Source organism: Malania oleifera, chromosome 13 (assembly GCF_029873635.1).
Source record: "Malania oleifera isolate guangnan ecotype guangnan chromosome 13, ASM2987363v1, whole genome shotgun sequence".
In the NCBI taxonomy this organism is placed as follows: Eukaryota; Viridiplantae; Streptophyta; class Magnoliopsida; order Santalales; family Ximeniaceae; genus Malania; species Malania oleifera.
The window spans coordinates 7,934,709-7,960,425 of NC_080429.1; the positions used below are offsets into that span (position 1 = coordinate 7,934,709).

Sequence of the window (25,717 nt, forward strand, 5' to 3'; positions counted from 1 at the left end):
TCTTCCATCTCTTTGTAAGGTTCTTTGTGAACCGATTTAGTGAAGGTTCTTTGTGAACCAAAGTGAAGGTTCTTTGTGAGCATATAGGGATTTGTTCCCAAGTGTAGGGTTTTGTACCCAAGTTGTAAGGCTTGCTCCGTCGGGAAAGGAGCGTCTATAGTAGATTGTGGAATCTTTGTCTTGGTGCTAAGGCGTGAACATAGACTTGGTGCCGAACAACATAAAAATACCGTTGTTGTTATTTCTCTCCCTTACACTCTTTACTTTATATCTTGTGCATTATTTATATTTATATGGTGATATAATTTTATCTTACCAAGAGATTTTATTTTGTAGAGAAATTCAATATACGCAAAAAGAGCCATTCAACCCTCCTCTTACTCTACATTGTATATCTACTGTAGGGCACATATATATACTCCAAGGGCTACAACGTCTAACAATATGATTCTCACAATAATTTATACTAAAAATAGTATAATAATTAAATTAATTTTTTAGCTTATTTAATGTTAATTAAAATTTATAGATGGTTGTTTTTATTCATTGCAGAATTTAATTATAATTTGTTAATAATTAATAATTTATGATACATGATAAAATAATGTATTATTAATTTTTAATTAATAATAAGATAACATATGATTAAATTTTAATCAACAATTTAATTTGCAACTATGTTAACTATTATTTTTACTTAACATTTAAATGTTTTTATTAAATAAAAATAATATAATATTATTTTTTGATCAACATTAATCTTGTTCTTAATTTATATTTATGACATATGATTATCATATTTATTTATGTTGAAATAATATTATTAATTAAATTAGTACTTTTAATTTTTAATATTAATTTAAATTAATAAATGGTCCTTTGTATTCAATCTACAATTTAGTTATATTTTATTGATTTCTAATGTATTTTTTAAATTATAAAATAGCTACTAAATATTTTTATATTTACAAAGCTGACCCTGTGTATAAACAATGCCATTTATAAGTAGTAAAAAAGTTACCTTAGATTGCTTTTTAAAATTCACTTAAATAGTTATAAAAAAAATGTAGTTTTAGAAAAATACTTTTTGCAATAAATGTTTATTATAGTACAAATCAAAAATTCAGATCCTCCATTAATCGGATTTTAAATATAAGACCCTATATGCAACAAAGATTTTGTTAAGGAAATGAAAGGAAAGGAAAATAAGAAAGAAATGTATTTTTCATTGCATTTCCTCTTCACATCAAATGGTATTAAAAACAGTTTTTTTGTTACAATATGATTAAATTTTTTTTAAAAAATAAATAAATATTAATGATATGAAAAATTAAAATTTTATTTATTAATCTGTTAAATATTTTATTTTCCTTATCACTTTCTTTAATGACCAAACATTAAAAAAAATCTTCCATATTTCTCTTTCCATTTCCTAGAGGCCTTGTTTGATACTTGAAAATCTTAGAGAAAGAAAAGGAAAATTTAAATAAATATATTTTTTCATATTTAGTTATCAAGAAAAGTGAAAAAGAAATTAAAAAATATAATAAATTAATGAATAGAAATATGTTTTTATACACTATTTACATTTAATTTTTCTTAATTTTTAACTATATTAATTTTTTTATTTTTAGTATTTAGTATAGAGGACAAATATAATAGAAAATGAGTTTCCTTATTTTCCTTTTCCCAACCAAATTTTTTTTATCCAAGTGGGTCCTTATATCTTTGATAAGTTTGAATCCAAATTTTTTCATGGGAAAAGAAAATAAGAAGAAAATTTATTTTTTACTATAGTTTCTTTCTGTATCAAATACCATTAAAAATGAAAAAATTATTTTAATATGATTACAAATTAAGGAAAATTAAATATTAAAGATGCATAAAACTAAAATTTGTTAATTGATTTCGCATATTTTTTATTTTTATTTTTATTTTCATTTTTATTTTTTACTTCTTTTAATTATGCAAAAGTGAAATTATTCCAATTTTTATTTTTTATTTTTTAATATTTTACAAGTTCGGATTGATACCCAACACCAACAGACCAATATAAAATCCAGAGCCCTAGGTGGAAAAGCTCCAAGCCCGAAAGTCCAATCCTCCCCACGAAAAGGTTTTGTCGGGTGTAATCCAAGTCCAAATTCGGCCCATATCCAGAAAATGGCTGTGCTGGGCCACATCCAGGCCCAAATGTACCGCACAAACCAAATGACACCACAACACAGACGATATAAACTATTTTCTGCTAGGGTTTTTGTACTCTCTGCAGCTTGTTGCGAAGCAAGGGTTCCTCTTCGATCGGCGTTCTCTCTCTTTCTCTTCCTCTCTCATAGTAACCATGGTACGGCTGTTTTTTCTCTCTATCTCTATTGCTAGCTTCTGTTGAGAAATTTCAATTCACCAAGCTTACACTTTTTTGTTCTTACAGATTATTCCGGAGAAGAACCGCAAAGAGATCTGCAAGTACCTCTTCAAAGGTCTCTTTTTTCTCTTTTCTTTGCTTTGTTCATTGATTTTGTTTTAATTTGTCAATTATCGCACGCTATATCTCCGTTTGATTCCTGAGGAAGCCCAGGGGGGGTAGAGAAAATGGCCGAGGTAGAACATCTAAATAGTTGAGAGATCCACAGCGCTTTTTGATATTAAACGAAGGAAAATATAGTTCGCAATCATGTTTAATGTTGTGGAAACAAAAATCACTCTCAATTAGGCGATAATTATAGTGGTTACTTTCTTTGGAGACTTGTTATTACTTTGGCCGTCAAATATCAAGAAAATTTTAATTTGAACTTCGACACTCTGGTTGGGAACTCTCATTTCAAGTTATTGATTTGGGTTTGTGTGGAATAACCGAACAAAATTTTGTATTGAAATTTGTCCAAGCCCATACATGTTCAAATCCAAGGTTTGAGTTCTATCTTTTCAAACAGGGGGTCAGGTATCTTCTTTTCTTAATGTTCTCCTCACGGACTGGAACAATTGGGATTATATGTTTTTTACCCCTCTCTTCCTTTGTAAATTTATAGAGGGAGTTTGCTATGCAAAGAAAGACTATAATCTGGCGAAACATCCTGAAATTGAGGGGGTCCCCAATCTTCATGTGATTAAGCTGATGCAAAGATTCAAGTCAAAGGAGTATGTGCGTGAGACCTTTGCCTGGATGCACTACTATTGGTTCCTGACAAATGATGGCATTGAGCATTTGAGGACTTACCTCAGTCTCCCATCAGAGATTGTGCCTGCCACCTTGAAGAAGTCCGTGAAGCCACCTGGTCGGCCCATGGGTGGGGCACCTGGTGATCGCCCACGGTATTATTATTATCATTATAATTGGTTTATACTTTTCCTAAGTTATGTGACTAATGTGGTGCATTTTGAAAATATAGGGGACGTTTTGAAGGTGACAGACCCAGGTTTGGTGATCGTGATGGGTATCGTGGAGGTCCTAGAGGAGCCCCTGGTGAGTTTGGCGGTGAGAAAAGCGGAGCTCCAGCTGACTTCCAGCCTTCTTTCAGGGTAATTAACTAATTTCATATCCTCGTTGCTGTAGTTGGATTAACTACATGTATAAACCAGTGCTTAGTTATGTTGGGTAAAACAATTGGAAGATTGGAACATGGGAAATTGGGAGTAGATCTTAAAAACCAACGTTACGTAGAGCGTTGAATGATCTAGTTCATGGAATGAGGAAGGGGTTGTGATTTGGTACATGCTTTAAAATGTGGAACTTTAGGAGTATATTTATATAGATATACAACAACAACAACAAAACCAAGCCTTAGTCCCATTAAGTGGGGTCGGCTATATGAATCCTTTTCCGCCAATTTATGCGATCATGGATAATTTTTTTGATAGATTCAAGGATATTAAATCCTTACTCACTGTCTCCTCCCAAGTTATTTTAGGTCTATCCCTACCCTTTCTACTGCCCCCCACAGTAACTAAATCACTCTTCCTCATAGGTGCACTATAAGGCCTACGTTGCAAGTGTCCATACCATTTGGAGTCGTCCCTCCCTTATCTTATCTTTTATAGGAGTTACACCTAACTTACTACGAATATGTTCATTCGTTAATTTATCTTTCAATGCTATACCCTCATCCATCTAAACGTTCTCATTTCGGCAACTTTTACTTTTTGGATATTATGTTTCTTCGTCACCCAACATTCCGATCCATCTAAGTATAGATATACTGGTGAAAAATATGTAATGTCACTTGCATATTTTGGAAGATGTTGAAGTGTTTCAAAATTTAAAAGAAATTTGTAGATAAATAATGAATTAAGATGTAATTACATAATGTGATTATTATCCACTGTAACTAATAAAAAAATATTTATGTGAAAATTATTTTGTTATTGCTTAGAATCTTTAGATTTAGTGTTCTAGAATAAAAGTGTACCATGCTTTGGAACATTTGTATGGATGTGTTTCTGGGGTGTCAGCTTTTTCTATTTACTATGGTTTAAATTTTCAATTGAGGGAATTAATTAATTCTTGGTATCTGTTTATCACCGTTGAAATAATGATTGAAGCATTCACGTGTAATTTCTCTTTATTTGTGAACCCTAAGACAACAAACAAAAATGTAAAAAATTTGTTTAGGTTAACTTAAGTTTTCCTCCAAGGCTCCAACTCCATTCACTGAAATCTTTATGACTTTAAATACTTGGAGATCGTATTAATTGTACACGTTGAGGTTGATTATGTTTCTTTCTTATTGTGCTATATAGCCTTTACTGCTCATCTCCATTCTTCCCATCCATACGAAAACATTATTCATTTATAGTGACTTTTTGGCTAGTAGTGAATTGGGACCATTGTGAGCCACACTTGTTTTTTTGACTGTCAAATTTCTTGTTTGAAGTTATCTTCACCTGGCTAGGATGTTCTCTTCTGCTGTAACATCTTTTTTATCTAACCTTCTTTCATTGGGTTTTGTCTAGTTTTTCCTTGCATTCTCTTGATGCATTCTGGAGCCTGGCAAGTCCCTCCCTTTTTGCAGTCTGCCATTCAAATTTCAAATTCTATATTTATTGATTAGCATGCTCAAGAATCAGGACCCTGGTACCATGCGTCAGTTTGAAGCAATTTACGAGGAATTTCGTGTTCTTTGGGCCAAAATCTACTACCAAAATGTTTTTTTAAGACCTATGCTATAATTATCGACTGTTATGTCGGTCCACACTGTAGCTTTAATGGGGCCTACATGGAGAATGTAAACTGTCAAAACACGTTTAGTATGTTTGTTAGCCTGGGTCTAGATGCTGTTGCCCATGTTACCGCCATTGGTATTCCCCTCCACAAATCATTCCTGCTTGACAAGAAGCTGCTGATCTAAGGGTATTCTAGTTTGTTTTTGTTTTGCTTCCCCTCGAGCCTTCATGGAGAATCTCCCATCTTAGAAGGAGGTTGAATGATATTCTCCTCCTGCAATTATGTATGAAATAAATTATCAACCATGAAACAATGTAATATTAACATGTATGAGAATGTAGTGATTATCCATTTTAAATTTATATCGTACAATTCATTAACAAGAAATTAATTTTAGGTATATTTTAATGCCAATAGTAGGATTTAACATGGTATCTTTGTTTCTTCTTGTTTTGACAAATGGATTGAATTTCTAATTGCTCTTGATGACAATTCCTTGTTAGCCATTGTGACCTTGCCTGCATCATAATCAGAATGCGCATCTAAGGAGTTATTTTAAGTTCTTAAGAGTAAATGGATTGTTCATGTATATATTTAAATCCAACTGACCTTGTCAAAGAGCTAAAATTGAAAACAAAGTAGGTAAAATTTGCTTGTGATGGTAGCATCTTTTACTATTGTTTGTGCACTTCAATTATTCAAGTTGGGGTTGTGGTGTGGGGGGAGAACTGGTTAGACGGCTTCTGTTGGGTTCTGATGCTTTTGAGAGCTGCATTGAATTTGTGGGATTAGATTATTTTGGCTCCTTGTGTTTTGAATGTTTCCTGATTGTGATTTGTATCATGATTGATAGTTGGATTCTTGAGGGATGCAACTCATTTTTATGGTGATTCTGCTGGTACTGTTGGATTTTCAAATGATATCATTGTTGTCACCATAGGAGGCTTTCTTATTATGATAATTTTTCCAAATATCCCGGTGTTGACTGTAACTTTTAGCAGGTTTTGGTTTTCCCTTAGTTTTAACTATTAGATTGGAAATATGGCTTTGGATGTAATTTTATTGTGATAATCTTTTACGTTTACTTGTCATGAAATGCCTTTACCTCTTTACCCCCAATAACTATTCCATAATTATCTTGTTTATACTTTTTACATTACTTATTATCTTTAATTTTTCAGGGTTCTGGACCTTCTGGTGGTAGGCCTGGCTTTGGTCGTGGAGCTGGATCATATGGTGGACCCTCCATTTAGTTCAGGTTTTCCTTGATTTATTTGTTTTTTTTTTTTCAAAATCATCAGCTATGGCGAATTTAGGAGTTGAAAATTGAGGACTGATCTGGTGTGGCAGTTGAAGTTCAACAACATTTTGTTAGCCTTTTGAAGTATAATATTTTCATTAAGTTTATATCTGGACAAGTTTTGGTTTTTGGTGGATGTGCTACTCTTCAATTTTCCGTTGTTAGTACTAAAAAGCTATGTTGAGGTTAAATGTCTATACAATATATTTTATTTCTACTGTGATAAATTAGATGATATCATATTAATGCTTCTACAGATGAGTGTGGAATGAGGAATAATGACACCCTTGGTTTGAATGCCGATATACTTGGTTGCATTTATGCGCCCTTCTATTTGCAAGTTTTGCAATTTTCACCAGGGATCTTGCTTCTTTCTGTGTATGGATGTCCAAAGGATGTGAATGAGGCTACATATAATGGGGAATATGTTTGATATGGGTGGGTGATATGAGCACAATCTGCCTCCCGATCCGAAACTAGGGATAGAGAATTGGATAAGCTGTCTTTCTATATAGGTACTAGAAAGAGAATTGTGGAGGAGAGCTCCCATGAGGATCTGCCACTTTTTGTGTTTTTAGGAAGAGAACAAGCAGAGAGATATATTAGCATAGAGGAGAAAAAAATGCAGCCGGTTCGGGTGTTTGAACAATTATGCCCTAGTCCAAAGTCTTACCATTCAAATTTTTATCGCCAGCATTCCTAATATTATTACTGCTTGACCTTTATAAGCTAGTTAGGCATCCGAAAGCCTGTAACTGAAGATGGCTAGTTTTGATTTTGGCCACCCAATTAGAGCACGGGACATGGAACAACATCCAAAGCTGTTGTATTTTGTTTTTGGTTTGTGAAAATGTCTACTTTCAAGAATGCATGGGTAAAATAATGAAGTTTAGGGTGAAAGACACCAATCTTTCTTGAGGTTTGGTAAAAAGATGAATTTCTCCTATGTTTCAAAAATTCAGGAAATCTCCCTAATTATTTAAGAATTGTAGGGACCTCTGCTTAGGTTTTTCAAAAGACTTGTATTTTGTAAAAAGATAAACTTTTTGAGAGGTTTATGTTTTTTTGGTAAATTTCTAGGGAGATTTGTGAATTTTTTGAAACTTTATTGGATGTCAAAAGAATTTTAAAAATCTTGGTTGAAGTTTGTCTTCTTTGTCAAATGGGGAGGTTAGTGCCATTTGTTTTGCTGACATTTGGTTCAATAATTTGAGGGTACTGGAATGGTGGATTCTTATTTCATATCAATGCATCCTTCCTTTATTTGGCTCATAGCTGTGATATTTGGAGGAGACTAATCTTCCTCCACCCCTACAGCTCCATTTCACTCTACATCAAGCAAAGCTTAACCAGCTTTTATGTGCTGAAACAAATTGACATCGACAACCTCATGGCAATCAATGGAGGTTTTAGTTCTTGATGTTCACCAGTGCATCCACAAATAAATAATTGTTTATGATGATGATTGATCTTTATCTTGTAATCTTGAAATTGAAAGTCAATGCTAGCAAATTTGCTAGAAAATTGAAGTCTCTAAATTTGTGATCGTCAATGGATGTGATGTAGATTTGACTGAACTCATTGTGCGTGACCAAAAGAAACCACATAACACATTTCCATACTTTAGGAAATTTATAATAGGTAATAAGATTTTCTTTAAATATAATTAAATAATATAATTGATAAAATGAAATGGCTGAAATGTTAAATTTTATTTGTCAATCAAAAATGGATACATTATGACATTACTAGAATATTAAATTAGAAACACTTAAAATTTTATAAAACGGACATTTCCTGAAAGCCTTGAAAACCTTAGGGCTATTTGGTTAATCTGAGATATAAAGTACAAAAGATTTGTGTTAATTGGACTGTTTCTCAAAAAAATATTTTTGAAAATATATCTAAATACTCATATAAGTACAGGTTTTAGGGAAGTGATTTTTAAGTGTAATTCACTTTTAATAATAACAATAATAATGATTGCATTAATAAATTACGTTCATTGTTCTTGTTTTTGAAAATACTTAACCCAAACTTGTTTTAAATTATAAAAAAAAAAAAAAAAAAGTGTAATGGAAGGTTTGAGTTGAAATGGTTCCTGCCATAAATCCCAACCTCTTTCTTCTCCCCTAAGTTAAGTTTTTCTCAATATATGGTAGACAATCCCTTTGTCGCCTCAAATACAAGCAATCCCTTAATTAAACCTATCAGATTTGCAACTAGCTGTATGGCTAAAAATTGAACAAATTTGATCGACGATTTTATATTTTGGTAAAATTAATTATTCGATTTTCAGTTGAGTTATGAAGAAATTATATTTCGATTAATTAAATTAATCAAATTATATAATTAATTAATAATTAAATATAAATTCTATAATTTATAATTAGGATTCCATTGTTCGCTACTCCACTAATTCCATGATTCCAAACTTTCCATTCCACACTTTGTCTTTGAGAATTAGAGTTCCCAAGTTTCAATTCAACCAACACCGATGACTTCCTAGCAATCCAGTGACGAGCATCCATCACTCTATTGACTCTTCAAGAATCGATGCCCACAGTCCAAGCCCTCCACCCTCAAGCTTCCAACCATCTTGATCCCTTGACCCCATGTTGTCCTAGCCATGCCCTAACCATCACCAATTGCCATGCCATTGCCCTAGCCGTTTAACTCATGTCTGTCGCCCTAACCCTCACTATGGTCATCGCCCGAGTGCCACTCAAAAGTCTCAATTTGTTAAAAGTTAAATTTTGAAGACATTCAATCATCAGATATTTTTTTTCCCAACAATCAATTATAATCATACTTTACCTACGTAATTAATTATAATTTATTTCAATTAACCAAAAATTCAATTTAATACTAATTTGATTATGATTGATTACACACCCCTACTATCTACAATAACGAGACTTAGAATCAAATGAAACCCTCGAGCACAAGTCGTACGCCAGTTAATGGCACTATTAGTGTAAGCGGAGTTTGGTGCTGTACCGGAAGGTCCAATTGGCCTCGTAGGTGATAGGAGTGCCTCGTTACCCACCTACCCCACCCCCCCAAAAAAAAAAAAAAAACCATTTGTGAGGAATTCACGCAGATTAATTTTATACCCACACGCCGTACAATTATACAAAATGCGGGGAGGCGGTAACCAAGTCGCACAATACAGACACCAACTACCAAACCCAGAAATACACTAACCCCAAAACTCTAAAACCTCAAAACCCAAAACAAACAGCAAGAAAAAGGTTGACTGCAAGCAAGATCTCCATACAAAACAAGCGATCATCTGGCCATTGCAGCAGCACCTAGCTTAATTTAGTCTACTTCCTCCATCTTGCTCTCCTCGTTCGCCTCCTCCAATGCCGGCATCTCCATGTCCTCTCCTCCCTCCTCTTCTTCATCGATGCTCAGCCCCAGCTTCAACATCCTGTTGATTCTTGCCGCAAATGTGTTCGGATCATCCAGACTAAACCCAGACGTCAAGAGCGCAGTCTCAAATAGCAACAACACCAGATCCTTCACCGATTTGTCGTTCTTATCGGCCTCAGCTCTCTTCCTCAGCTCCTCCATGATCCCGTTGTCCGGATTAATCTCCATTGTTTTCTTGGAAGACATGTACGAGCTCATGCTGCTGTCCCTTAGCGCCTGAGCTTTCATGATTCTCTCCATGTTCGCCGACCATCCATATTCGCCGGTCACCAAACAGCACGGCGAGTCCACAATCCTGTCCGAAACCACCACCTTCTCCACCTTGTCTCCCAGAATGTCCTTAATGGTCTTGCAGAGATTCTCGAACGACTTCTTCTTTTCCTCTCTTTTATTCTTCTCTTCCTCTGTCTCGTCGTCAAGCTTCAATCCTTCCTTTGTGGCAGAAACCAGCTTCTTCCCGTCGTATTCCTTCAATTGCCCGACGGCGTACTCGTCAATTGCATCCACCATGAACAGAACTTCGTATCCTTTCTTCTTGAGCCGTTCCAGGAATGGTGAGTTCTCAACTGCTTTCTTGCTCTCACCGGTTATGTAGTAGATGTCATTCTGGCCCTCTTTCATCCTGGTAACGTAGTCCTTCAAGCTGGTAAGCTCCTCGCCGCTCTTCGTCGAGTGGTAGCGAAGCAGATCTGCCAATTTAGCCCTGTTCTGGCTGTCCTCGTGGATGCCTAATTTCAAATTCTTCGAGAAAGCTTCGTAGAATTTATTGTAATCCTCTTTGTTCTCAGCTATCTCGTTGAACATCTCAATGCATTTCTTCACAATATTCTTCCTGATCACCTTCAGAATCTTGTTCTGCTGCAGCGTCTCACGAGAGATGTTGAGTGGCAAGTCATCGGAATCGACAACTCCCTTCACGAACCCGAGGTACTCCGGGATGAGCTCCTCGCAGTTGTCCATGATGAACACCCTCCTCACATAGAGCTTGATGTTGTTCATCTTCTTCCGCGTGTCGAATAGATCGAACGGAGCCCTTCTAGGAACAAAGAGAATGGCCTTGAATTCGAGCTGTCCCTCGACGGAGAAGTGCTTCACGGCGAGATGATCTTCCCAATCGTTGGTTAAGCTCTTGTAGAAGGAAGCATATTCCTCCTTCGTGATCTCCTCTGGCTTGCGCAGCCAGATGGGTTTCTGTTTGTTGATGAGCTGCCACTCATGGGAAACCTCCTTGATCTTCTTCTTCTTGGACTTGGTTTCCTTCTCCTCATCAACATCCTCAACATCTCCTTCCTCTTCTTTCTTGGGTTCATCGTCTTCATCATCACTGATTTCTTTCTCTGTAGTCTTTTCGGTCCAGAGATAGATTGGATAGCTAATGAACTCAGAGTGCTTCTTCACAAGGTCCTTGATCTTCCTCTCTTCCAAGTAGTCCAGCTGCACGAATATAACGAGACAGGTTAAAAAAAAATCTCTATTGGCCAGTTGTTTGTTAAGTACAGGGTCACCAGTTTGACTGAAATTTTCTAGATAGACAACAGGTTCTGAATCTTGAGGCGGGTTCTTACCTGGTCCTCCTTCAGGAAGAGGGTGATCTTGGTACCCCTGCCAAGTTGCTCTCCGCTGACGTCCCTTGTGACGGTGAAAGAACCACCAGCTTGTGATTCCCAAACGTACTGCTCGTCGTCGTTATGCTTAGTGGTCACAATGACCTTCTCCGCAACAAGGTAAGCGGAGTAAAAACCGACGCCGAATTGCCCAATCATGCTCACGTCTGCCCCGGCCTGTAAAGCTTCCATGAATTCTTTTGTGCCAGACCTCGCAATTGTCCCCAAATTGTTCACCAAATCTACCCATATCCATTAGTGAAACCAAATCAGACTAAACATACGAACTTATCCGCAATTGTTACAGTGACATTTCTAGGAAGTTTTTTCCATAACTCATTAAAAATTAGCATGAGAAATTTCCTTCGATTAATTCTTCGGTGAGGAATTACATAATGATCATACCTCCTTTGGTCATACCAACTCCACTGTCGATGATCGAGAGCGTCTTGTTCACATTGTCAGGAACAATCCGAATGAAAAGCTCAGGCTGAGCATCGAGCTTGCTCTTGTCCGTCAAACTCTCATATCTGATCTTATCCAGCGCCTGCAACAAACCCAAAATCATTCTTCGTAACTCCAATCAACATTCAAAAATGAAAAATCAGAGAGAAACAGAGAATTCCTATAAAAAAAGACATACGTCAGAGGCGTTGCTGATGAGTTCCCGAAGGAAAATCTCCTTGTTACTGTAAAAAGTATTGATTATGAGGCTCAGAAGCTGGTTGATCTCAGCCTGGAAGGCAAAGGTCTCCGCATCAGCCATGTTAACATCCGCCATCTCCTTCAACCTTGAGCAATCTACACAACCGGGAACAAATTAACACGAACAGCCCTCTTCAAGAGAGTGACAGAAACGAGAAAAGAGACCGAGCTAGGTTTTGGCTATCGCAACAGCAACTTGAAGCAATTTTCTGGAGTTGGTAGGGAAGGAGAAGACGAAGGTTATATATACGAGAGACTCTGTTCGGGTTCCTTCTCGCTTCGTCTCCTTCGTGCTTCTCGACTCTTCCATACATTTCTGGAGGTAACCGTCATTCGCGCTGTCCTCGAAGCGTCGTCGTTTGATGGGATGGAGTCATGGACCTGCAGAAACGGCGTCGCTTGGAAATTTTTAAAAAGGGTTTTGAAATCGAGAACGTTCGGCGAGCGGGTAAATCTGGAATGTTCTATTAAAAAGCCTCGCGGTCGCCGTGGATGTTACGTGCTCGCGGGCATCAAGAATTTATATTTTGAATTTTTATAGGGTAAAATGCCGGATAAAATTAACAAAACTAAGTATTAAGCATAAAATGTTAGACACAAATTAAAATTTGTGAATTGAATATAACTGAAATTAGTTTTAAATTTAAATGTAAAATTTTTTCAATCATTCCATAACTAATTGTTGAATATGAAAGATGAGTTTAGAGGGAGGATGAAAACATTCAAAAAAAAAAAAAAACTTTACATTATTATGGTATTCATGTATTGTCAAATAATGGAAAAAGTTTATTGTTACGCCCAAGAATAAAATTTAGGAATGGAGCTAAATTTGGTAAGGAAAATCATCCAAAGAGCATGTCAAACTAAGAAAAGTATTGGTGTACAATGTGTGCATGGAGCAAAAGAATGGGAAAATGTTGATAAATGAGGTAAAAATGACAAGATTACTTCAATAAGTCAAAGAATAGTTTATCTAGTGAAGAGAGCACGTCAAGATGCAAAGTAATGACATATTTAAATTACAAGATAAAATAAAAATCTCAAGAAAATTAAATGTATCTTAGATAGTAAACTCGTGAAATAAAGTTACCTACAAAGCAACCACATAATTATTTAGGGTTTGGGGTTCAGTAGGGTTAGGCTTTAAAGTTTAGGGTTTAGGGTTTAAAGGGTTAGGGTATAGGGTCTTGAGTTTTTAAGGTTTAGGATTTGGGGTTTGGGGTTCAGGGTTTAGGGTTTATGTTTTACGATTTAGGGTTTTAGAGGGTTAGAGTTTAGGGTTTAGAATTTATGGCATGTGGTTCAGGATTTAGATTTCAAGGTTTTAGAGGGTTTGTTAACTTTTTGAGTTCAATCCCTGATTTTGATAATGACAAACTATAAGTTACTTATGTGCGAACTTAGTACTTGAACATGTCTTTAATTCAAACACACACATAAGGCAAGGAAATGGAAGTCAGAAATGACGTAAAGCGCACATACTCCTGACATATTCTATGAAATTTTAGGAGAGCAAAGAAGAAGAAAACTTACTTGGTCTGTAATATTTGTGGTTTGTAATAATTGCATCTCATGCATGATAGGTTTTTGTTCAAAGGCCATAGTCTGACCATAGGGAACTCAATGACCATTGGTCGACCGACGCCATGTTTTTAGGCTAAATTAAAAAGCCTAAACTATAGATTGACTATTAGGTTCCTAAATATCCCTTGCAAAATCCCTTTAAACTCGCAAATCATTTCCATGCAATCAAGAGTGAATTTTAAATCAAAAACAAGACCTATCTTTACTTTTGAAAGGGCTTCGGCCGACTGAACTTAAGGCGTTAAAAACGCCTCGGTCGATTGAATAGGTAAAAGACAACATAGTTTACTGAAGCCCAGGCGATGGAATTGAAATTGAACTAACTGTCTCCGGTCGACCAAATGTTTAAAAGGTACCTTTCCACTGTCCCCAAGCGACCGAACATTTAATTCAAAATAGGCTCAGGCGATCGAATTGTGATGTTCGGCAGATCAAACTATCCATCGATCGATTGAACCTCGATCTTTTGAAAAATCACCTTGGCTTTAGCCAACCAAACTTACCCTCGAGCACCTGAACCTAAAAGTTTACCTTTTCTCTATGTGTCTTTTCGGGTGACCAACCCTAAGGACCACATTTATATTGCAGCAGTTGAGGTTAAAACTTGATTAAACATTTTGAAAATACCAAATAAGTCCCCAACTGTGACAACCCAAAGAATAATGATATTTAAATATTAAAGAGGGAGAGAAGTGGAAACAGTAACAGAAAACAGATTTTCATAATATTGTAACTCATTTGTCACACACTAGTAATAACATATTTCGTCTTACTGAGCGTTGGCTCTTCCCAGCGTTAAATCATTTTTCAGGTGATCCAGGTAGGCGAGCAGATCAGACTCACAGATAGAGGGGCCACTGTATTGCCTTGTCAGTGGATAGTGAGTATGTTTGTGAAGGATTTTTGTATATCCTAGTATAGTTTAGGGTATTTTGGGAAACAGATATATGTGTATATTTTGGGAAACATGTTAGTACTCTATAATTCATCCTAAATTTAGGGTAAGGTCTTTTATTCGGAATTTGACTTTCCAGCAGTTGTAAGAAATGATACAGGCAAAGAAATATTGATATTTTATTTTGGGATTTATGGTTTTCCAGGGTGTTGAGTGGAGAACCCCGCGGGTATTAGACCCATTATAGTAGGGGAATTTTAACATAAATCAGGTAAGAGAAATATGCTATGCTAGACTATTTTACTATGTTTCAGTATAAACCATATGTTTTTATCAGATGATTATTCATGATAGAAATTTATACAGCTTATCATTTATGTATAACATGTTTAAAATTTCTGTGTGGCTTGAGAATATGGATATAGTAAAGAGACATGTTTTACAGTATTTTCAAGATAAATTTTACAGAATATACAGCCAGTGGTTATATTTTATAGTAATTATAGAATGCCATGATTATACAGTTTTCAGTACCATAATTATACAATTCATGATTATACAGTTTTCAATATCATGATTATGCATTTTCAATACCATGACTTACAGATTACAATTCAGTTAAGAGATACAGATGATACAGTTACAGTTTATTTCATTGTCATGGTTTATACAGTTATTACAGAATCATGGTAAAACAATTAGTTGTATATAGAAATATATTATATAGTATCAGACCCTATTGGACCATATAGTTACTGAGCATGGTACCGTAGTTACATACAGTTTACAGAGTGCAACCACCTATTTAGATAATACGTGGTAGTAGATCGATCGTATAGTGCCCTAAACGTGGACTGACTCCCCATCAAATATGGGTTGAGAAGGGCAGATCGGACCGAGGGAGTATAGTGGTTTACCCTGGTCGGCCAACCAGGGTAGCGCCTACGGGTTGCACAACCCTATCATGAGGGGTTAAATCATAACACACAGTTATCCGCAGGGAAGATTTCAGTTATTATTATGTATATACAGATTTCCAAAGATAAAGAATATACTTATGTACATTAGTAGTATTTTAAATAGTAACCTAAAATACTGATATGTTAAGTAACATGAAAATGGTGGTGGTTTCTCTTACTTGTACTGTATTTACAGATTCAGTTATACATGATTTTACGAAAACAAATTTTCATAATATTGTAACTCATCTGCCACACACTAGCAATAGCATATTTTGTCTTATTGAGCGTTGACTCATCCCAATTAATTTAACATTTTTCAGGTGACCCAGGTGCCGAGCATACTAGGCTCGTAGATAGAAGGGTTGCAGTACTGTCCTGTCAGTAGATAGTGAGTATGTTTTTGGAGTATTTTTGTATAGCCCCAACTAGTTGAGGGTATTTTGGGGAATAGTCGTACATGTATATTTTGAGAAACATTTTAGCACTCTGGTATTGTGTATACTTTCATATGGTTATGTTTACTTAATTTATGCTTCTCGCTGCTTAGGTCGATGATTGGGTTTAATCAAGTATGGTATCAGAGCATGTTAAATGTCATTGTATAAAATAAAAAAATAAAAAACTTAGTTAAATAGTAGGTTGTTACAGTTTGGTATCAGAGCTTAGGTTGCTAAGTAATACCAGAGTATAGGAAAGAATTTGAGGTTTGTTCTATGGCCTGGGTACAGGATTACCGTGGTGGTTTCTGTGTTTTTCTTGGGGTGACGATTTCAGGAAAATCATAGTAAACTATTGTCAGATCGTGTGTTTAGGTGATAGAACTGGATATTAAGTTAAGGTTAGGGAAGGTAATTAGTTTTGAATTGGTACAGGATAGGTCCGTATAGGAGATAAAGTGCTTAAGTGTGTTTTTTATTTTCAGGATGGACCTAAGAAGCAGTGGCACGAATGCTAAGGAGGATAGGCCGGGACCTTCCAACATAGGTGGAGGAGATATAGATGTTGTGCTGCGTAGTGTCACTCAGCAGGTGATCGTTGAGATGGCTAGGAGTTCTGGGGAGCGTGGCTGTTCGATCGAGCAGTTCACGCATATGAAGCCCCCATCCTTTGCTGGAGGAAATGACTCGACTGTAGTTGAGAATTGGGTCCTGGACATTGAAGGGACGTTGACAGTGCTTCCTTGCACAGATGAGCAAAAGGTGGTGTTTGCGGTGTTCAAACTAACATGGGAGGCGAAGCGCTGGTGGAGATCAGCGCGTCTGATAGAGGAGCAGAGGCTGGTTCTAGTTCCAGTGATGTGGGACTTATTTAAAGAGCTTTTCTTCGAACGATATTTCCCTGCTATTGTTTAGAGTGCGAAAGCAGTAGAGTTTATGCATCTGGTACAGGAGCAGATGATCATATTCCAGTACGCGGCTTGGTTTATCGAGTTGTCACGTTTTGCTCCACATTTAACACCTGATGAAGAGAAAAAGACAAGGAAGTTTGAAGAGGGAGTCAGGCAAAACTTGTTTGAGCAGGTGATTGGTTTCAGGGCTCAGACATTCACAGAGGTTGTAAATAGAGCTGCGATCATCAAAAGTGGTATTTAGAGGGGTTTAACAGCTCACAGTCAGAGGTAGAGGCCTGCACCTCAGAGTTTTCAGGCTAGCTCCAGTAGGGCTCCATGGAGAGGAGGTCAAGATAGGAGGGATCAGTAGCTGACGATAGGACCCCGTGGGGATCAGGGTACGCCGACTTACCCAATATGTTAGACGTGCGGGAGACGTCATCTAGGGGAGTGTCGGGTAGGTAGAGGAGTATGTTATCACTGCGGAAGACCCGGTTACGTGGTACGCGAATGCCCAGGTCAACTAGACCAAGACTCAGCACCCAGGCCCTATTAGGGAGGACATCAGGTAGCTTGGGGAGGATACCAAGCGCCTCGTGGTGGCCAACAGAGGAATATGGCCCCAGTGCGAGTATACGCTCTAACGACGGGTGATGCAGAGGCTGCTACGGATGTGGTGACAGGTACATTTACTGTTTTATCATATCCAGTTATTGTTCTTTTTTACTCGAATGCTACTCATTCTTTTATTTCTGCATCTTATGTTAAATTATTTGAGAGTGAGACCTAGTCATTAGATATAGCGCTGTCAGTAGCTACACCATCAAAGTTAGTGATTAGATGTCAAAGGGTACTTAGAAGCTATCCAATAAAAATTCAGGGGAGAGTGCTACCAACGGACCTGATTGTATTTGATATGTGTGAGTTTGATATAATATTGGGTATGGACTAGTTGGCTGCCAATCACGCTAGTATTGACTGTCATCAGAAAGAAGTAGTTTCCAAACCCCCTAGTGAGCAGGAATTCGGATTCGCTGGTGCACGTGTACGGGCACCATCATAGTTGGTATCAGCCGTGCAGGTGAGTGGATTACTCTTGGACGGAGGTCAGGGGTTTATAAAATTTATGAAAGAAGTATCTGAAAATGAATTGAAGATTGACAGCACCCCAGTAGTATGAGAATTTTCAGATGTTTTTCCAGATGAACTACCAGGGTTGCCTCATGTGCGCGAGATGAATTTTCCTATAGATTTACCTCTAGGGACCGCACCGATTTCTAAGGTTCCTTATCGTATGGCTCTAGCCGAGTTGGGAGAATTGAAGAATCAGTTGCAAGACCTGTTGAATAGGGGATTTATACGACCCAGTGTATCACTGCGGGGAGCTCTAGTGTTATTCATAAAGAAGAAAGACGGGTCCATGAGGATGTGTATCAATTACAGAGAAATCAATAAGGTTATTATTAAGAATAAATATCCTCTACCCCGTATCGATGATTTGTTTGATCAACTCTAGGGTACACAGATGTATTCTAAGATCGACCTCATATCAGGGTATCATCAAGTAAGAGTGAAAGCAGAGGACGTCGCGAAAATAGCCTTCAGGACCAGGTATGGGCACTACGAGTTCCTCGTTATGCCGATTGGTCTGATGAATGCCCCAGTCGTGTTTATGGACTTGATGAACAAAGTTTTTCACCAATATCTATATCAGTTTGAAGTAGTTTTCATTGATGATATACTGGTGTACTCGAGGAGTTTTGAGGATCATGAGGTGCATTTGAGGTAGATGTTGCAAGTGTGAGTTCTGACTTGAGAGGGTAGCATTTTTAGGCCACGTGATCTCAGCGGACGGTATTTCAGTGGACCCCAGCAAGATTGATGCGATGGTAAGTTGGGCCAGGCCGAGGAATGTGCAGGAAGTTAAAAGTTTCTTAGGACTGACAGGTTATTACCGTTGTTTTATTGAGGGATTTTTGGCTTTGTCAGGACTATTCACACGATTGACTAGGAAAAATGTCAGATTTATGTGGGATAAAAAATGCGAGTAGAACTTCCAAAAATTAAAGCAGTGGCTCGTCACTGCACAAGAACTGACGATTCCATTGGGAGGTGATGGTTATGTTATTTACAGTGACGCGTCTTTGAAAGGGCTTGGGTGTGTATTGATGTAGCATGGTAAGGTGGTGGCGTATGCGTCCAGGCAGTTGAAAGAGTATGAAAAGAACTATTCTACTCACGATTTAGAATTGGTTGCAATTGTACATGCACTGAAGATCTGGAGGCATTACCTTTATGGTGAGAGATGTGAGATATTTTCGGATCACAAGAGCCTAAAGTACTTCTTTACACGGAAAGAGTTGAATATGCGGCAGAGGAGGTGGTTGGAACTCGTTAAGGATTACGACTGCACCATCAGTTATCACCTAGGTAAAGCAAATGTGGTAGCTGATGCACTGAGCCGTAAATCAGGAGACGCAACACAGCTAGTAGTGATAGTTCAGCATCCGATTCAGATGGACTTAGAAAGACTCGGTGTGGAATTAGTGGAGGATGATCCTCAGGCGCTTATTGCCAGTTTGGTTGTACAACTCACATTATATGAAAAGATTAAAACTGCTAAGAGAGATGATCCAGAGTTAGTGGAGGTGTTTGCCAGAATATAAGATAGTTAGGGAGAGAAATTTAGTATTTCTGATGATAGGACTTTGAGATTTCGTACCAATTGTGTGTGCCTGCAGATGATAGCATCAGAAGGACGATTCTAGAGGAGGCACATAGATCTCTATACACTGTTCATCCAGGCAGTACGAAAATGCATAGGGATCTATGATATTATTTTTGGTGGAGTAGCATGAAGAGAGAAATAGCAGAATTTGTGCAGCAGTGTTTGACGTGCCAGCAGGTTAAGGTTGAGCACCAGAGACCAGCTGGTCAATTGCAGTCATTATTCATTCCTGAGTGGAAGTGGGATCACGTATCCATGGATTTTGTTACGAGGCTACTGTCGGCGTCGTATGGTCACAATGTCATTTGGGTGGTAGTTGATAGATTGACGAAGACAACACACTTTCTGCCCATTAAAGTCAGCTACCCTATGAACAAGTTAGCAGAGATTTATATACTGGAGATTATTTAACCCTATGGAGTGTCGGTATCCGTAGTCTCAGACCGTGACCCTCGTTTTACATCACGGTTCTGGAGGAGTTTATAGGAGGCATTGGGGACTCAGTTAGCATTCAGCACTGCCTTCCATCCTCAGACAGACGGCCAGACAGAGAGAACAATCCAAGTATTAGAAGATATGCTTCGTGCCTGTATGCTAGACTTTGGAGGTTGCTGGATTCAGTTTTTTCCGCTAGTTGAATTTGCTTATAATAACAGTTATCAAACTAGCATCGGCATGGCATCCTACGAGGTATTATATGGTAGGAGATGCCGATCTCCTCTATTCTAGGATGAAGTAGGCGAACGGTGAGTTTTGGGTCCAAAAATAATTCAGCAAGCGTGTGATAAAGTCCGACTTATTCAAGACAGGATCAGTGCAGCGCAGAATCGGCAGAAAAGCTACGCTGATACTCGCTACCGAGAACTGAAATTTGAAGTGGGTGATCATGTATTTCTGAAAATAACTCCACTTAAGGGGATCTTGAGATTTGGAAAGAAGGGTAAGTTGAGCAATAGGTTTATTGGCCCATTTGAGATATTAGAGAAAATTGGGTCAGTAGTCTATCGGCTAGCTTTACCGCCATCTCTATTTCGAGTTCATGACGTATTTCATGTTTCTATGCTAAAGAAATACGTCCCAAATCCTTCCCATGTCATCAGCCATGCAGAACTAGAAGTCAGTGAGGCTTTAGCATATGAAGAAGTTCCAGTACAAATTTTAGATAGAAAAGAACAAGAATTGCACAGCAAGAAGATACCACTAGTAAAAGTTCTATGGAGAAATCATGCTATTGAAGAAGCCTTATGAGAGCTTAAAGATGAAATCAGACGAAAATATCCCAATTTATTTGATGAATTATAATATTGATGTATATGCTAAGATGGTAATTTTATTTTGTTGAGTCTAGTGTAATTGTAATGTGGAGCGTATGTTAGGTAGTATTTTGGTTTTGGGGGAAATTTTCTTTTATGGTTGTAATCTCCCAAAACTACCCATGTAATTACGGTATTCCTCTGCCATAAGTGAGGTCAGGTAATAAAATATGTAGATCATTTGCCTTTATGGGATGATAGAAGGAAATACAGATAGTAAATTTCAAGGACAAAATTTTATAAGGAGGGGAGAATGTGACGACCCAAAGAATAATGGTATTTAAATAATAAAGAATGAGAGAAATGGAAACAGTAACAGAATGAGGCAGTTGACTTTGTCGACGACATCAATCTTTGGGAAAAATATCCCAATAAATTTATCAGAGCCTCGTCGACGAGGGTGAGCTTCGTCGACGAGAAAATACCGAGAGAATAATTTAGGCTACTCTGAATTTTGTCGACGAAGGGTAAGGTTCGTCGACGAAATTATTGAAGGACTCGTCGACGAGGTGACGTGGCTCATCGACGAATCCCACAGTATAAATAGTGTTTAAACTCATTTTACACAGAATTTTCAACGTCGCTCTCTTCTCTCTCTCTCTCTCTGATATGGCCTCTCCCTCTTCTCTCTTCAATTTTGGCTCCGTCAGTCGCCGGATTGGCGATCCAAGGTCACCACGATGCTCCTAGCGGAGTTCTCTACAAGTCTGACGGAGCGGATTGTCAGTGGGATGAAGTTAGAATTCATCCCAAATTTAGGGTAAGGTCTTTTTATTCGGAATTTGACTTTCCAGTAGTTGTAAGAAATGATGCAAGTAAAAAAATATTGATATTTTATTTTGGAATTTATGGTTTTCAGGATGTTGAGTGGAGAACCCCGCGGGTGTTAGACCCGTTATAGTAGGGGAATTTTAGTAGAAATCAGGTAAGGGAAATATGCTAGCTAGGCTATTTTACAATGTTTGAGTATAAACCATGCCTTTTTATCAGATGATTATTTACGATAGAAATTTATACAGCTTATCATTTATGTATAATATGTTTAAAATTTCTGTGTGGCTTGAGAATATGGGTATAGTAAAGAAACATGTTTTACAGTATTTTCAGGATAAATTTTACAGAATATACAGCCAGTGGTTATGTTTTATAGTAATTACAGAATGCCATGATTATACAGTTTTCAGTACCATAATTATACAGTTCATGATTATACAGTTTTCAGTATCATGATTATGCAGTTTTCAGTACCATGACTTACAGATTACAGTTCAGTTTAAAGATACAGATTATATAGTTATAGTTTATTTCATTGTCATGGTTTATACAATTATTACAAAATCATGGTAAAACAGCTAGTTATATATAAAAATATATTATATAGTATCAGACCCTATTGGACCATATAGTTACTGAGCACACTACCGTAGTTACATACAGCTTACGGAGTGTAACCACCTATTCAGATAATACGTGGTAGTAGGTCAATCGTATAGTGACCTAGACGTGGACATGCTCCCCATCAGATATGAGTTGAGAAGGGCAGATCAGACCGAGGGAGTATAATGGTTTACTCTGGTTGGCCAACTAGGGTAGGTCCCACCTACAAGCCGCACAACCCTGTCATGAGGGGTTAAATCATGACACACAGTTATCCACGGGGAAAATTTTAGTTATTATTATGTATATACAGATTTACTTATATATTTTCAATTGTATCGGACTTAATTGAGTTTAGGTTTTAAGTTATATGGGAATATAGTTGAATATTGTGGAATAAAATTAGGATGTTATGATTTCATGACTAAGGTGTTTTTGGAACCCAGCAGGCATGGGCTAAGGACCTAGTAAATATTTTTACAAGCCCACATAAATTATAATTCAGAGAATTTACAAGTATGTGAGTTCGGGGGAATATAGTTGATTTATTGGAAACATGTACATATGTATTATTTCAAGATTTTGGGGATGGTACGCCGTGAGCGGAAGGATAAAGTTGGAGGCGTGCCTCCCAGCAAGTTAGGTAAGGGAAATATGTTATGTTAGGAAATTTAGAAATATTATTAATAAATTATAGTATTTGTTTATTAAGGTACACGATATAAGTTATATAGTTTTACAGATTTCAGAACATGAGTCTTATTAATTGTGTGGCCTGAGTAGATATTTGATTAGTATAAAATTTATATAGTTTTCAAAATATCATGATTTACAGTGCATATATAGACATATATATATATATATATATTTACCAGACAGATATTTTACAGATATTATACAGACTAGTATTTTACAGTAACTATAAAATGTCATGCTTTTCAAAACCATAACACTCAGACATTATAGTTAATACAATCAGATATTATAGTTATTTTAGTCAGATATTATAATATTTTCATATCAGATTTATAGTGTTATGGATATTTTGGGATCATGGTGAAAACAGTAGGATATTTATAGAAATAGTATATACATTATTAGACCCTGATGAATCAAGTTATGTTCAGTTAGCAGAGTACGGTACCGTTGCTATTTTCATATCAGAGTGCAACCACATATCTCAGATAGTATGTAGATTTCGTCAAATCGTGTCTATGGAGAGATTGCAGTCTCCCTAGTATTCTGGGTTGAGGAAGCCGGTTTGACGAGATAGTTACCAGTTCCAAGCTTAAGAGAGGTTGCAGTTGGCCGGACTGAGGACTGATAGAGTACAGTTGACTTACCTGGTAAGCCAACCAGGATTAAGTCCTGCCAATAGACCACACAACCTTGTCATGAGAGATTAAATCATGATGTACAGTTTTCCAAGGTAACATCTCAGTTATGTATATGTATACAGATTTACAAAATTTCAGCAAATATAGTATGATACTAGAAGTATGAAAAGTAGAAAATTCAGATATTACAGTTATACTTTAAACTATGATCAATGCAGGCTATACTGTATATCGATTTACTAGCTTTTACAATTTCAGATATTGTCATGATAATATTTATGAAAATCAGTCGCCACACACTAGTAATAGCATATCTCCTCTTACTGAACTTTGTCTCATCCTAGTGATTTAATATTTTCCAAGTGATCGAGTTAGGCGAGCAGATTAGGCTTGCAGATAGAGAGATATTTTATTTTGCCCTGTTTATAGGTAAGTGTATTCAGGGGATTATATTTTTGATCAGATGAGATTGGGGTGATGTATAAATATGTATGTATGGTTGGGAAACACTGAATTATAGTATTGTAAATATGGATGTATGACTTTAAGTTTTTCGTTGCATAGGTGTGTTGATTTATGTATAGGGATACCTCAGTGTCATCTGGGCTCTGAGATGTTATAGCAGGTATTACAACGGCATCAGAGTAAATAAATAAATGAAAAAAAATGATGTAATTTTTGGGTTGTTACATACCTAGTCCCAAAATAAGAACATATCCTGACTAATAATAATCTACTCCTTCTCTATCTTGGAGCTCGGTCTGCCTAACGTCTTGGATTTCCTAAAATGTTAAAATCTATGGAGGTGAGACACCTCTTAGTAAATGGGAATAAATTATTATCAGTGTGTGGCAAATGAGTTTCAATGTATCATATCATGTTCATCAAAATATTAATTTAACTGAGAAATCATGGAAAACTGTACTCATATATATATATATATATATATATATATATATATTTGTAACCATATACTTTTCTTAAAAATATAATCATACCCAATAAATATCTCTATGTACAAAAATATCATATCTGTCAAAGTACAATCATATGAGTGTATCGCATCTGTAATGAGGAACTCATTCATATCATCGTCATGTAATCACCCCACATGATCGGGTTGTGCAGCCCGATGGTGGGACCTAACCGTGGTTGACCTACTAGGTTAGATCAAAATACCTCATCTGTAGTACAGTTAGCCCACCGCAGCCTGGTCCAAACCCAGTAGCATTCAACATCTCTCCAAAGGCTCAACTGACTTCCATGACCATCACGCTCCCCGAGCTATGTGGTTGCACTAACTCATTCACTAATAACAGTACCGTGCTCTCATATCAATTATCAACTGGGTTCTCATTTCCATCACCCATTATATATATAAATCCATTTTCAAAACTTTCATTTCTCATAAACATGCTCGAGCTCATGAGTATTCATGTGTATGTACCACATCTCGTCTATAACTCATCACTGTTCATCAAAGCCCGTGAGTATCCATGTGTATGTACCACATCTCGTCTTGTAACTCATGGTTGTTCACCATATCTATTAGCATACAACCATCATATCTGCATATATCATATATCATCATATCATATCCATTAAAAACATGTCCATGTAAATCTCATTTCATCATATCCGTGCAAGACATATTTGTTCATATCTCATATCAACATAACTGTTTATGTCTCAACATAAGCCACATTACATCATATAATATATTCACCGATTTATTTTTCAATAATCAAAATCATTTGTCATGCCACACAAATTTTTAGAAATATTTAACCATATAATGATTATCAAATAAAACATTAGATAGTTCCAAAACTATTATTTCATATATGCTTGATGAGTCAGAAAATTCACATATAATATTTTCACATCATATTTCAATTTAATCAATTAGACTTTCTAAAAGTCCTGACATAACTTATTCCCCTTACCTGATTCCTGGAGATATGCCCGTAGGGATCCTAAAGC

General features: G+C 36.7%; 2 protein-coding genes across 2 annotated transcripts; one reads left to right on the forward strand and one right to left on the reverse strand.

Annotated features, from left to right (window-relative positions):
* Positions 1-2,206: 2,206 nt before the first annotated feature.
* On the forward strand, positions 2,207-6,713 carry LOC131146888 (small ribosomal subunit protein eS10z-like). Its single transcript, XM_058096723.1, has 5 exons — positions 2,207-2,344; positions 2,432-2,480; positions 3,030-3,312; positions 3,390-3,519; positions 6,343-6,713. Exons 1-5 carry the CDS (start codon positions 2,342-2,344, stop codon positions 6,412-6,414), a joined length of 537 nt encoding a protein of 178 aa, XP_057952706.1. The 5' UTR covers positions 2,207-2,341; the 3' UTR covers positions 6,415-6,713.
* Positions 6,714-9,544: 2,831 nt separating this feature from the next.
* On the reverse strand, positions 9,545-12,650 carry LOC131146886 (heat shock protein 83). Its single transcript, XM_058096722.1, has 4 exons — positions 12,147-12,650; positions 11,909-12,050; positions 11,465-11,745; positions 9,545-11,333 (listed from the first exon to the last, which is right to left on the reverse strand). The coding sequence occupies exons 1-4, from the start codon at positions 12,282-12,284 to the stop codon at positions 9,786-9,788; spliced, it is 2,109 nt and encodes a 702-aa protein (XP_057952705.1). The 5' UTR covers positions 12,285-12,650; the 3' UTR covers positions 9,545-9,785.
* Positions 12,651-25,717: the final 13,067 nt, after the last annotated feature.

What these genes read in the sequence shown, in the direction of transcription:
- LOC131146886 (XM_058096722.1), bottom strand. Translation starts at nt 12,284, where the DNA reads ATGGCGGATGTTAACATGGCTGATGCGGAGACCTTTGCCTTCCAGGCT. An exon ending in TCATCAGCAACGCCTCTGAC is followed by an intron (nt 12,051 to 12,146) that starts GTATGTCTTTTT and finishes GGTTTGTTGCAG; the next exon opens with GCGCTGGATAAGATCAGATA. An exon ending in AGTTGGTATGACCAAAGGAG is followed by an intron (nt 11,746 to 11,908) that starts GTATGATCATTA and finishes GGATATGGGTAG; the next exon opens with ATTTGGTGAACAATTTGGGG.
- LOC131146888 (XM_058096723.1), top strand. An exon ending in CTGCAAGTACCTCTTCAAAG is followed by an intron (nt 2,481 to 3,029) that starts GTCTCTTTTTTC and finishes GTAAATTTATAG; the next exon opens with AGGGAGTTTGCTATGCAAAG. An exon ending in GCACCTGGTGATCGCCCACG is followed by an intron (nt 3,313 to 3,389) that starts GTATTATTATTA and finishes TTGAAAATATAG; the next exon opens with GGGACGTTTTGAAGGTGACA.